Raw genomic sequence first — 12,217 nt, forward strand, 5'->3', positions numbered from 1 at the left:
AAAAAAAAAAAAAAAAAAAAGAAATTAAAACTGATACATTTAAAAATTAATTTGCTTAAAATGATAAACAAATTACATGTTATAACATTTTGAAATGAATGTTTCTTTTCTAAAACATAAAAGAACAATGGTGTTTTTATTTTTGAAACTCTATTTAAATTTGGGCTTGAAAGAACTCAGCTGGTTTTCATAACTGCTTTTGCATTCTGCCTCTTTATGTTATGTGAAAAATTTCGGCTTCACATGGATATATAATTGGAAAAGAGGAGTATTTTAATAGCTTTTTCAGATAATTGTGGTTACTCATTGGTATTGCACCTTAACAAGTAGTCATTTTATAGCAGTTATTTGCTGTATGGAATCTAAAACCGTCTTAATGAACTTTTTATACTCTTACATTAAAATATACAAATATATTGAATATCTTGACATTTTGAATGAATTTTTTATGGTGCTTGTTTTTGGTGCATTGGTCATTTGGAAAATAGTGGTTCACTGAATTATGTAGGTCTTCAAAATGTTGACATATTTCATTATACAAACTATCAAAAATGGCATTCATTAATATCACCACCAATCACATCTAAACGGTCTTGAAGTATTGCTAATACAGCTTTCAAGCTTATGGTGGTGGACATGCTTTGCAAAATTCTGATTTTTATTTGAAAGGTCAAATTTTATCATTGGCAACAGATAACTTGTCATTTTCTTTGAAGTGACTGGCTTACTTGTTTCTTTTTTGAGAAAATGCCTGCCAGATACCCAGATTTAAATAATCATAGTTTGTCTGTCATTCATTCTTTCAAATAAAAATGGTGTTCCCTGAACGGTTTCCTGAACGCCATTTTGGAGCAGAGGCAATTTGTGCATACTTCCCCTTTTGTCCCGCAGAATGTTCAAAAGACACGTACTTAAGAGTCGAGATTTAATGAAATTAATAGTTGTTGCTACTTTATGAGGACTATTTTTTAAGACAGAGTGTCACTCTGTTGCCCAGGCTGGAGTGCAATGGTGCAATCTCAACTCACTACAACCTCCGCCCCCTGGGTTCAAGCAATTATCCTGCCTCAGCCTCCTGAGTAGCTAAGACTACAGGCGTGCACCACCATACTTGGCTAATTTTTTGTATTTTTAATAGAGACAGGGTTTTGCCATGTTACTCATGGTGGTCTTGAACTCCTGGCCTCAGGTGATCCTCCTACTTTGGCCTCCCAAAGTGCTGGGATTATAGGCATGTCACCATGTCCGGCCAGGACATTCTTAGGTAAAACTTTTTTTTTTTTTAGACGGAGTCTCTATCACCCCAGCTGGAATGCAGTGGCGCAATCTTCGCTCACTGCAACCTCTGCCTCCTGGGTTCAAGCAATTCTCCTGCCCTAGCCTCCCAAGTAGCTGGGAGTACAGGCACATGCCAACATGCCCAGCTAATTTTTGTATTTTTAGTAGAGATGGAGTTTCACCATGTTGACCAGGATGGGCTTGATCTGTTGACCTTGTGATCCACCCGCCTCCACCTCCCAAAGTGCTGGGATTACAGATGTGAGCCACTGCACCCAGCCAAAATTTTTTTTAAACTATGAGTACATGGTGCTGACAAACAACAGCTATTGGGACTCTGGGTACTGCTGTCCTGCTTTGAAGAAGTCACCAGAATTTTTTTATTTGCATTTGCACCATCAGTGCATATTTTGTGAAAGTAATTTTGACCTAGTAGATGCCCAAGACTGAGAACAGTGCTTTAGGATACAGTATTACTTTCATCAAAGACCACTTCAGGCTGAAGTGGGCTGACTGTCGGTCAGAAATGTTTAGATTGGGGGAGGGGTTGCTAGGAAGGAAGGAAGGTTGAAGCGGATGTTCAGTGAGGCCCTGCCCAACTTTTTTCTTTTTCTTTTTTTTTTTTTTTGTTGGGCTAGGATGCGGTAATAAGTGATAGGTGGCAGTGGCTGTTACCTAAAGCACTTCTCATGTATCTTCATATTTAGGTGAGACAATCCAGGAGGATTCCTGCTGGCACAGCTGCAGGCTGGCTAGCATGCCAGTACCCTTTCAGAAGTTGGCTTAGAGATAGAGAGAAGAACCTCCTCTGTGTTTACTGGGTTAATTCCAAAGCAGAGACTTAAGCAGAACAGACAAAAAAAATAACAGGAAATTTAGAAACTAGAGAAAAGGGCCAGGCACGGTGGTTCACGCCTGTAATCCCAGCACTTTGGGAGGCCGAGGTGGGTGGATCACTTCAGGACAGGAGTTCAATACCAGCCTGGCCAACATGGTGAAACCTCGTCTCTACTAAAAATAGAAAAATTAGCTGGGCGTGGTAGCATATGCCTATCGTCCCAAGTACTCAGGTGGCTGAGGCAGGAGAATAGCTTGAACCCGGGAGGTAGTGGTTGCAGTGAGCTGAGATTTTGCCACTGCACTCCAGCCTGGGCAACAGAGTGAGTGAGACTTCGTATCAAAAAAAGAAAAGAAAAACTAGAGAAAAGTACAAAAAGGAAAATTCAGCTTCCATCACCCAGTGATACCAAAATTCTAAAGGGCAGCTTTTGGTAACTAGGGAACAGCTCAGGTCACTCACATCACTGTCTCCGTGGGTGCTCCGGGTCTGATATGCTGATTGCAGGGCTGCAGAGTTGACACCTGCATGTTCTCACACGTGGAACAGGAGTTAGGCAGCTGCAGCTCTGCCATGCCTGTGCCATCTGCACGGAAGCAGTGTCTAAATATACTCACATTTAAAACTATATGAAAGTCACTTTGGAATTTAAAAGTTTCATGATTTTGACCAGGCGTGGTGGCTCACACCTGTAATTCTAGCATTTAGAGAAGCCGAAGTGGGCAGATTGCCAGAGCTCAGGAGTTTGAGACCAGCCTGGGCAACACAGCGAAACCCATTTCTACTAAAAATACAAAAAATTACCCCGGCATGGTAGTGAGCGCCTGTAATCCCTGCTACTCAGGAGGCTGAAGCATGAGAATCACTCAAGCCCAAGAGGTGGAGGTTGCAGTGAGCCAAGATTACACCACTGCACTTCGGCCTGGGCAACAGAGTGAAACTGTCTCAAACAATCAGTCAATCAATCAATCAAGTTTCATGGTTTTGTTAAATACCACATCCTAATAAAGGGAAAAAATACTTTTGTCACTGTGGAGAAACCTTTGTGGGGTGGGATCACTCCTGGGGAGAAAAGACAAAATGTTGAAGGAAGTCATCAGCTTTGCTTTCTTAATTTTAGGTTTGAGTTTACTGCCTGATGATCAGAGCCAGAAGCACAGATATCCAGGAAATGCCACCACCGGAGAGAGAACCACACACTGCTTCTCATCATACATCTACCCGGACCCAGCCCAGGAAGAAACATACACCTCCAACATTTTATCCCATGAGCAAGGCAACTTCTGTAGAACAGCTCATGAAGATTTTGTTTTAACTTCAAAAAGTGCTTCTCCTAATTTATTTTCTGAGGCACAGCATCAAGAAGCACCTGTGGAAAAAAACAATTTAAAAGAAGAAAACAACAACCATCCTACAGGTGAGCTACTTATGTTTCTCTCTTCTCTACTTCACTCATAGTGTTACTAAGTTGTCCTAAGATAAGGCTTTTCTGTGTTTTTTCTTTAAAAATTATTTTTTCAGAGATGGAGTCTTGCTGTGCTGCTCAGGCTGGACTCAAACTCCTGGGCACAAGCAATCTGTGCCCCCTCAGTCTCCCAAGTAGCTGGGACTATAGGTCCATGCTGCCCTGCCAGGTCTTTTTGTGTTTTTTTGTTTTTTTTTTTTTTTTTTTTTTTTTTTGTCCCCTGTGGCCTTTCTTTGGAGACAGAGTATTGCTCTGTCGCCCAGGCTGGAGTGCAGTGGCATGATGTCAGCTCACTGCAACTTCTGCCTCTAGGGTTCAAGTGATTCTCATGTCTCAGCCATCCAAGTAGTTGGGATTACAGGCATGCACCACCATGCCCAGATAATTCTGTGTATTTTTAGTAGAGATGGGGTTTCACCAGGTTCCCCAGGCTCATCTCAAACTCCTGGCCTCAAGTGATCTGCCTGCCTTGGCCTCCCAAAGTGCTGGGATTACAGATCTGAGTCACTGCACCCAGCCCTAATGCCTTGTTCCTAATTTAGAATTAATTCCTTGGTATGGAAAGCTCAAATGTATTTTTCTTCCTTTTTATACAATATGCTTCCCTAGCCTTTTGGAAAATTTCAAACATCTAGAAAAGTTGAAAGACCACTGCATTGATTACTGATATACTTACCAGTGTGTGGTACTTCATTCCAAATATTTCAGTATGCATCAAGTATAACCACACTGCTATTATTATATCTAAGGAAATTAATTATAATTCCTTAATATTCAAGTTCATTTTGGAATTCTCCCAATTATCCCAAAATGTCTTTTAAAGGTGCTTTTTCTCAAAAGGAACCAATCAAATTTATGCATATCCAGTCAAGTTCACATATTATGTTTGATTCTTATTACTCTTTAGTCTTTTTATCACTAGAAAAGCCCACACTTCTTTTTCTCATGACATTAACCTTTTGAAGAATGTTTAGTGCCTTTATTTTATTTTATTTTTATTTTTGAGACAGGGTCTCGCTCTGTCACCTAGGCTGGAGTGCAGTGTACCATCTCAGCTTACTGCAACCTCTGCTCACTCTCAGCCTCCCAAATAGCTGCAATTACAGGTGTGTGCCACCACACCTGGCTAATTTTTGTATCTTTTTTCTAGAGACGGGGTTTTGCCATGTTGGCCAGGCTGGTCTCAAATTATTTAATTATATTAATTCCTTGAGTGTTGTAAAATCTTTGATGTACATTACTTTTAATAACAAATATCTTAGCATAGTAACTTTAAAATTCTTATGTTTTAAGACATTAATATGCTTTTCTTGAGCTAAATTGTTACTAATTTTTATCTTAGGAGAAAGTATTTTATCATGTTGGGAGAAAATGACGGAACAGATTCAGGAAGCGAATAAGAACTTTAAAAAACGTGACAATTCCTCAGAAGTGGCTAATGTTGAAGAAAGGTATTGTTCATGTTGAAAGTGGCAAATGTGACTATTTAGTACAGTAGCTGGCCTTTGTTACGGAACACTTTCCGTGTTTGAAAGATATATACTTTTCTTGTTTTTGTTTGACTATACTTTTAAGGTTAAAGATACAACCTATTATATACCGTAAACAACAAAGGAGGTTGGGGAGATATGTCAGTTAAACTTCTTTGACATTGTATTGTCAAAGCTTTTTCACTTAAGAGAAACATCTCAATAAAATCAATCTTCTCTCAAATAGTTAAATCCTATTTTTGGAAAAGGGAAAAATTAAATATTGGCATCTCCCATTTGGTGTTACTTATTTATAATTGCATAATCAGTGATAGAATTTTAAAATATGGCAAATTTAAAGTATTTTATCTTTTAAATATTAGGTTGATTATTTTAAAAATATATTTCAAAATTTTCAATATGATATGGACAAAATGACTTTTCTGATTATTGCTCTACTCACATTAAGGGCCTTTCATAGTTTAAAAAAATGCATAGTTAGTAATCTATTTTTCAAATACCTTTTAAAGTTATTTGATGAATATGTTATTCCACATATTAATCTGTAATGGATAGGTGGACTTCAGAAGCGTTCTTAGGGCTCCCAAGTCACGTGAAGAGTGTTGTATATTCTTATATTTAAGGGTTGGAGAAGGATTGTGGCTTTCGTTAGATTCTCAAAGGGAAGCACTGATTTTGGGAAAGGTTAGTTCTCCCTGTAGTCTAGGGTTTCTATACCAGGCACACTAAGTGTCAAATGTTCACACATCATGATTTGCATGTTAAATAACTTTGTGTTTCTAATTAGGCCCATTAAAGCTGCTATTAGAGAAAGGAAACAGACCTTTGAAGACTACTTAGAAGAACAAATTCGGTTGGAAGAGCAAGAACTGAAGCAAAAACAGCTGAGGGTTAGCAATTGTGCTCTTTTGATTAAATCATTCTGAGGCTTTAGAGATTTATCTAATTTGTTTTAAAAATAACTTTCAGATGACTTGGACATACCAAAATTAATTCAAATATTCTTTTATTTTAGGAAGCAGAAGGACCATTGCCAATCAAAGCAAAACCAAAACAACCATTTTTAAAACGAGGAGAAGGTTTAGCCAGATTTATTAATGCTAAATCTAAGTTTCAGAAAGGGAAAGAAAGTAAACTAGTGACTGACCAGAGCCCTTCTGAGGACCAGCCTCTATTTAAAATGGATAGACAGCAACTCCAGCGGAAAACCGCTCTCATAAATAAAGAACCGTATGCAGAGAACCCTACCCTTAAAAAGGACAACAAAGCTAGAACCAGGAAGGGTTCTGTCACCATTAGTCAGAAGCCAAAAATGCTGAGGTGTAATAACAGGAAAAGTCTGTCTCCATCAGGGTTGAAAATACAGACAGGGAAGAAATATGATGGGCAATTTAAAGACCAGATCAAATTTGAAAAAAAAGTTACATCTAATAATAAAGAAAATGTACCTGAGTGTCCAAAACCTTGCGATACTGGCTGTACAGGGTGGAATAAGACACCAGATAAAGACAGACGTCCTCTTTCAACAGGGCCAGCCAGCCTCCTGGCTTCTAAGAGCTGTGTCAGGGAGACGGTGAAAGACTCAGAATCTTCTCTTGATGTTTCTCTTCAGAAAACGTTAGAGACTTGGGAACGAGAAAAGGAAAAGGAAAATTTGGAATTAGATGAATTTTTATTTTTAGAACAAGCTGCTGATGAAATATCATTTTCTAGTAATTCCTCATTTGTACTGAAAATCTTAGAAAGGGATCAACAGATCCGCAAAGGTCACCAGATGTCTTCCACCCCTGTCAAAGCTGTTCCGCAGAAGACAAATGCAGCAGGTCCCGTTGGTCAGTGTAACCGCAGTGAGGATTTGGACCACGCTGCACGTGAGAAGGAGAGTGAGTGTGAGGTCACACCCAAACAAAACCGTTCATTGTCCTCGGCTGATGAATCGAGGGAACAGCCTTGTAAAATCAGTAGGAAAGCCTTCCAAAAGAGCACTTCTGAAAATCAGACTGAATGGATTGCAGGTGATGGTGAAGGTGTTATGAGCAGTGACAGTTGCACTGACTCTGAGGAACAGCTTGATGTTACCATAAAACCATCGAGTGAGGATAGAGAAAGGGACTTCAGCAGCAGAGAGGATAGCCCACAAGTCTGTGACGGTAAGGGGCCTTTTAGGGACACCAGGACTCAAGAAGATAAAAGGAGAGATGTTGATCTGGATTTGTCTGATAAAGATTACAGTAGCGATGAGTCTATCACAGAAAGCATAAAACATCAAGTGTCTGAGCCCTCAAGATCCTCATCCCTAAGTATGACTAAAATGGACTTTGATGATGAAAGAACTTGGACTGACCTTGAGGAGGATTTGTGTAATCATGACGTTTTTCTTGGGAGTGAATCTAGTTACGGGACTCCGCAGACGTGCTACCCTAAGAACGAAGTAGGCATCCTGGACAAAACAGTAAGAAGGAAGATTGCACCAGTCATGAAGGGAGAAGACTTGAGCAAATCTAGGAGGAACAGAAGTCCTCCTCCTACATCGGAGCTGATGATGAAATTCTTTCCTTCCTTGAAACCAAAACCAAAGTCAGATTCACACTTGGAAAGTGAACCCAAGTTAAACATAAGTCAAGACAAACCACCTGGTGAGTCAGAGCATTATAAAATATGTATCTGAATGTGAGAAATTTAACATTTATCAATGCTGTCAGAATGCTTAAAATCCTAACTTAACTGCTCAATAGAAGTCAAATTAATGGGTGATTTGAAAAAAATCTGATTTATTTTGTGTGTCTATAAAATGTAACAGTCGCTAGTATTAAGAGATTCAGTTGAATTATCCTTTCAGCTTTTCCAAACTTAAACTTCGTTTTGACTTTCTGAAGACTTCAAAATCAATTACTTTTTAATAAAGCGAGATAACATCAAAGCTCCTAAGTTTCCTTTCTTCCCCAAACCTGGTCCAAGTCCCCCTTCCTAGAAGTACCAGCATTACCATTTCATTTGTGTATTCTAAAGAGGCCGTGCATATAAAAGCATATGTGTGAGTTTGTATATAATTACTTTTCTAAACAAATGAAAATATGCTTTTTGGATACTGTCTTGCACCTTGCTTATGATAAATTTTGAAGATTGTTCTAACACATCTACCTCATTCCATTTAATGGATGTTTAGTATTTCAGTTGATGTAATGGACTTTTTAAACTCACACTGAAAGATTCCTTTCCATTATATTATATTATAAACTCCAATTGACTAGCATAGCATAGGCGCTTTGAAATATAAATTATAACATTTTTTTAAAATTCTGATTTTAAAAGTAAAATTTTTTTTGTAGAAAGTTTGGAAGCTTAAAAAGTATAGAAGTAAAAATATTTACAACTTAGCTACCCAAAAGTAATGGCTATGCCATTTTGGGATATTTCCTTCCCATCATTTTTCTTATGTATTTTTAATATGACAGAGAAGTATAACTTGCCTCATTCCTTTAGCCTTGTGGATCACATTTATTTTGTAAAAAAAAAAGTACTAATGGATAAAATGCTTGTTTGAATTGCAGGATAGAAGCACTGGCTATTTTACATTTTAAATAGCAAATTTGATAAAGAGAAAAAATCTTAATTTGCATTTATTTGATTAGTAGTAGGGGATAAACTTTGATTTTGGCGTTGATTAGCCCGTTAGATCTCTTGTAGATTACTTACTTATGTTCTTAAGCTATTTATATGTATTGGCTTTTAAAAAATGGTTTTGAATGATTTCTTTTTATGTATCATGTTGATTCCTTGTCAGGTTGATACTCTTTGGAGGTTGATTAATTCTTTCATAAATTTGCACTGGTTTCCTCAGGAAAGTTAGGTTTAATTTTTTTTCCTTTTCATATTTGAAGCATTGTTTCGAATGCATTTTAATGGCACAGGCGTTTGCCATATTCTTGGCTCTTAGTGTTACTAGCTAGCTAGTGTTTTTGCTGCTGTAAGCCCTTTTGCAAAGTTCAGTATTTATGGCCTATTTTATAGGTGACAATGCTCGATCCCAGGTTTTGAGAGACAAAATTACTGAATTGGAGACAGAAATAGAAAAGTTTAAAGCTGAGAACGCATCTTTAGCTAAACTTCGCATTGAACGAGAAAGTGCCTTGGAAAAACTCAGGTACGTTTGGGTCTGTAAGTTGGGAGAAAATATGCAGTGATTCAGTTTTATCTTTAAAACCATCTAAGCAATCTGAAACATTTTCAGTCAATCCAACAAATATAACTGAAAAGGAGGTGAAATCTGTATCATGTAAAATTTTTTTTACTGAATAAAATGACCCAATGTAGTCAATGATGTGTCAAAAGGGGAATTTTCTTAGTAGAGAGATCATAAATTGAAATTTGAAAAAAAAGTTTGAGCTATGGATTCAGTAGTACTTTGATTAGTTAGTGTATAGGCTTCTCTGGGATGCTGTAACAAAGTACCACCAGCTAGGTGGCTTAAAACAAGCAATTTCTTTTCTTGTGGTTCCTTAGGCTGTAAGTCCAAAGTCCAGGCATCAGCAAGACGGGCCATGCTGGCTCCTCCAGCTTCTGGTGGTTTCAGGCACTCCTTGGGTATTTTTTGGATTACAGCGACATCACTCCAGTCTCTGCCTCTGTGGTCACACGGCCATCTTCCCTCTGTCTGTGTCTTCACATGGCATTCTCCTCCGTGTGTGTGTCTCAGTGCCTCTTTAAAGGATAGGGTCACATTGGATCAAGGGCCCACCCTACTCCTCTATAACCTCCCCTTGACTGGCATCTTAATTATATCTTCAAAGGCCCTATTTCCAATAAGGTCACACTCACAGGGACTGGGACTTCAATGTACTGTTTTAGAGGACACAGCTCCACCCACAGCAGTTGACAGTATGACATACTGTTCCCTACCCTAGGTCATGATCTTATCTGACTTTATGGTTAGCAAAACTTGAACTGAACGTACATGAGGCTATTTGTATATACTATATTTATTATTTATATATATATATGTTTTATGTAGACATAGTTTTTTAATTGTACTTGCGAATAGTCCTAAGTTCTGTTGCAGAAACACTAATACTTTTGATTCCAAGTGTTGTCGTGGGTCTTGCTGGGGATATCATATATCGTACCCACACTGTATTTCTTTGTTTTTGGGTATTTGTTATTTTAATGCTTGAGGAGAAATTCATACAACTATAGTTCCCATGGCTGTCTGCTGTGGGATTAGATCTAGGGGATGGTGGCTGCTATGCAAATGCTGAAATTCTCCCAGATTTCCCAGCCTCCTTCTTCTTTTAGACTCCGCAGGACACTGCAGGTCTTTCATTAGTCTCCAGAATTCCCAAATGGTTGATTCTGACAGGTGCTGCTAGTTCAATAGCTGCTTTGGTGGAGGGACTGATGCTTGGAGCTTCCTACTCCACCATCTTCCATGACATTGCTTCTGTATTTCTTTTCTAAAACCTGAAAAATACAAATTCTAAAGCACACCTGGCCCATAAATTCCAGATAAAGGTTTATAGACAGCTATTAATCCACTTAAAAAGGAAATTCTGTTACTACATTGTATTTCGAGCTATGCTTAAAAATCAAATTCTGAATATTTTTAAATGTATATATCAGCAGAAAAAGATATTTCCTAGAAATACATGCCTATTATAGTAGTGATGGATAAAACATGAAACTTATTCCAATCCCTTCTCTACCCAAGATGACTTTTAAAATGTCTCTACATCATTATTTCAAAATGAACATCTTTTTCTTTGAAGAAACATTTAGATCATAAGATAATGGCTGTTTTTCTTTCTTTTAAAGGGTGTCAACTTCCTGAGTAGCTGGGATTACAGGTGTGCACTATCATGCCCAGCTAATTTTTTTTTTTTTTTTTTTTTTTTAGCGTTTTCCCTATATCAGTTTTGCTTTGTTCTAAGCAAAATTCAGTCCTCAAATTTAGACCTTGTGTTATCCTTCCCACCTTACAGATGAGGAAACTGATGCACTGAGAAGAAAGCTTTTTGTTTACCCCTTAGTAAGTGACAGAGAGCCACAGCCACAGTGCCAGCCTAGGCGTGTGGTTCTCAACCCTGGGCTCTACTGTATGGGGTCTTTAATCTGCTTTTTATTTTATTTTTGATGGAGTCTTGCTCTGTCACCCAGGGTGGAGTGAAGTGGTGCAATCTTGGCTCACTGCAACCTCCGCCTCCTGGGTTCAAGCCATTCTCCTGCCTTAGCCTCCCCAGTAGCTGGGATTATAGACACATACCACCACACCCAGCTAATTTTTATACTTTTAGTAGAGACAAAGTTTCACCATGTTGGCAAGGCTGGTCTCAAACTCCTGACCTCATGATCCGCCTGCCTTGGCCTCCCAATGTGCTGGGATTCTAGGCGTGAGCCACTGCACCTGGCTTCTGCTTTTTATTTTATTTTATTTTATTTTATTTTTGAGGCAGAGTCTGGCCTTGTCACCCAGACAGGAGTGCAGTGGTGCAGTCTTGACTCACTGCAACCTCCACCTTCTGGGCTCAAACCATCCACCACCTCAGCCTCCTGAGTAGCTGGGACTATACAGGCACGCGCCACCACGCCCAGCTAATTTTCGTATTTTTTGTAGATACGGGGTTTTGTCATGTTGCCTTGGCTGGTCTTGAACTCCTGGGCTCAAGTGATCCCCCCACCTTTGCCTCCCAAAGTTCTGGATTACAGGCATGAGCTACCATGTCCAGCCTGCTTTTTATTTTAATAACATAATAGACATCTTACCCCGTTAGCACACCCTAGTCTTCTGTATCCTTGAAATAAATATATGAATGCTACTGTGGCTAATCAATCTGTTGATGGAAATTTAGCTTGTTTAGAATTTTTCACTATTATAAATTACAGGGAATATCATCATATGTGTGAGGCACTTTTAATTTAAAAATCTACTTCCTTGTGATTAATTTTAGGCATTTCCATTGCCCTAGTCAGCATCTGAGGCTTCTTCTCACCCCCTTCCCCATCACTGGAGTTGAGCGTTAGCAGTCTTTCAGATCTTGCCAACCTGGTTATTATGCCACCTTTCAGTTGCTAAAGTTTGCATTTCTTTAATTATTGATAAAGTTGAGCATGTTTTTATATTTAGTGGTCATTTGTGTTTATTTTGTAAATTTC

General features: G+C 38.6%; 1 protein-coding gene across 4 annotated transcripts in view; it reads left to right on the plus strand.

The window, feature by feature from the left end:
• CENPJ (centromere protein J) overlaps window positions 1-12,217 on the plus strand; it is a 42,986-nt gene that overhangs the window by 12,421 nt on the left and 18,348 nt on the right. For all 4 annotated transcript variants that reach the window (XM_017537550.2, XM_017537549.2, XM_017537552.2 and 1 more), the window contains exons 4-8: window positions 3,237-3,533; window positions 4,924-5,032; window positions 5,859-5,961; window positions 6,087-7,707; window positions 9,083-9,215. In XM_017537550.2, coding sequence (XP_017393039.1) covers window positions 3,237-3,533; window positions 4,924-5,032; window positions 5,859-5,961; window positions 6,087-7,707; window positions 9,083-9,215 — 2,263 coding nt within the window. The remainder of the gene's footprint in view (window positions 1-3,236; window positions 3,534-4,923; window positions 5,033-5,858; window positions 5,962-6,086; window positions 7,708-9,082; window positions 9,216-12,217) is intronic.

The sequence above is a fragment of the Cebus imitator genome, unplaced genomic scaffold (assembly GCF_001604975.1).
Source record: "Cebus imitator isolate Cc_AM_T3 unplaced genomic scaffold, Cebus_imitator-1.0 Scaffold103, whole genome shotgun sequence".
In the NCBI taxonomy this organism is placed as follows: domain Eukaryota; kingdom Metazoa; phylum Chordata; class Mammalia; order Primates; family Cebidae; genus Cebus; species Cebus imitator.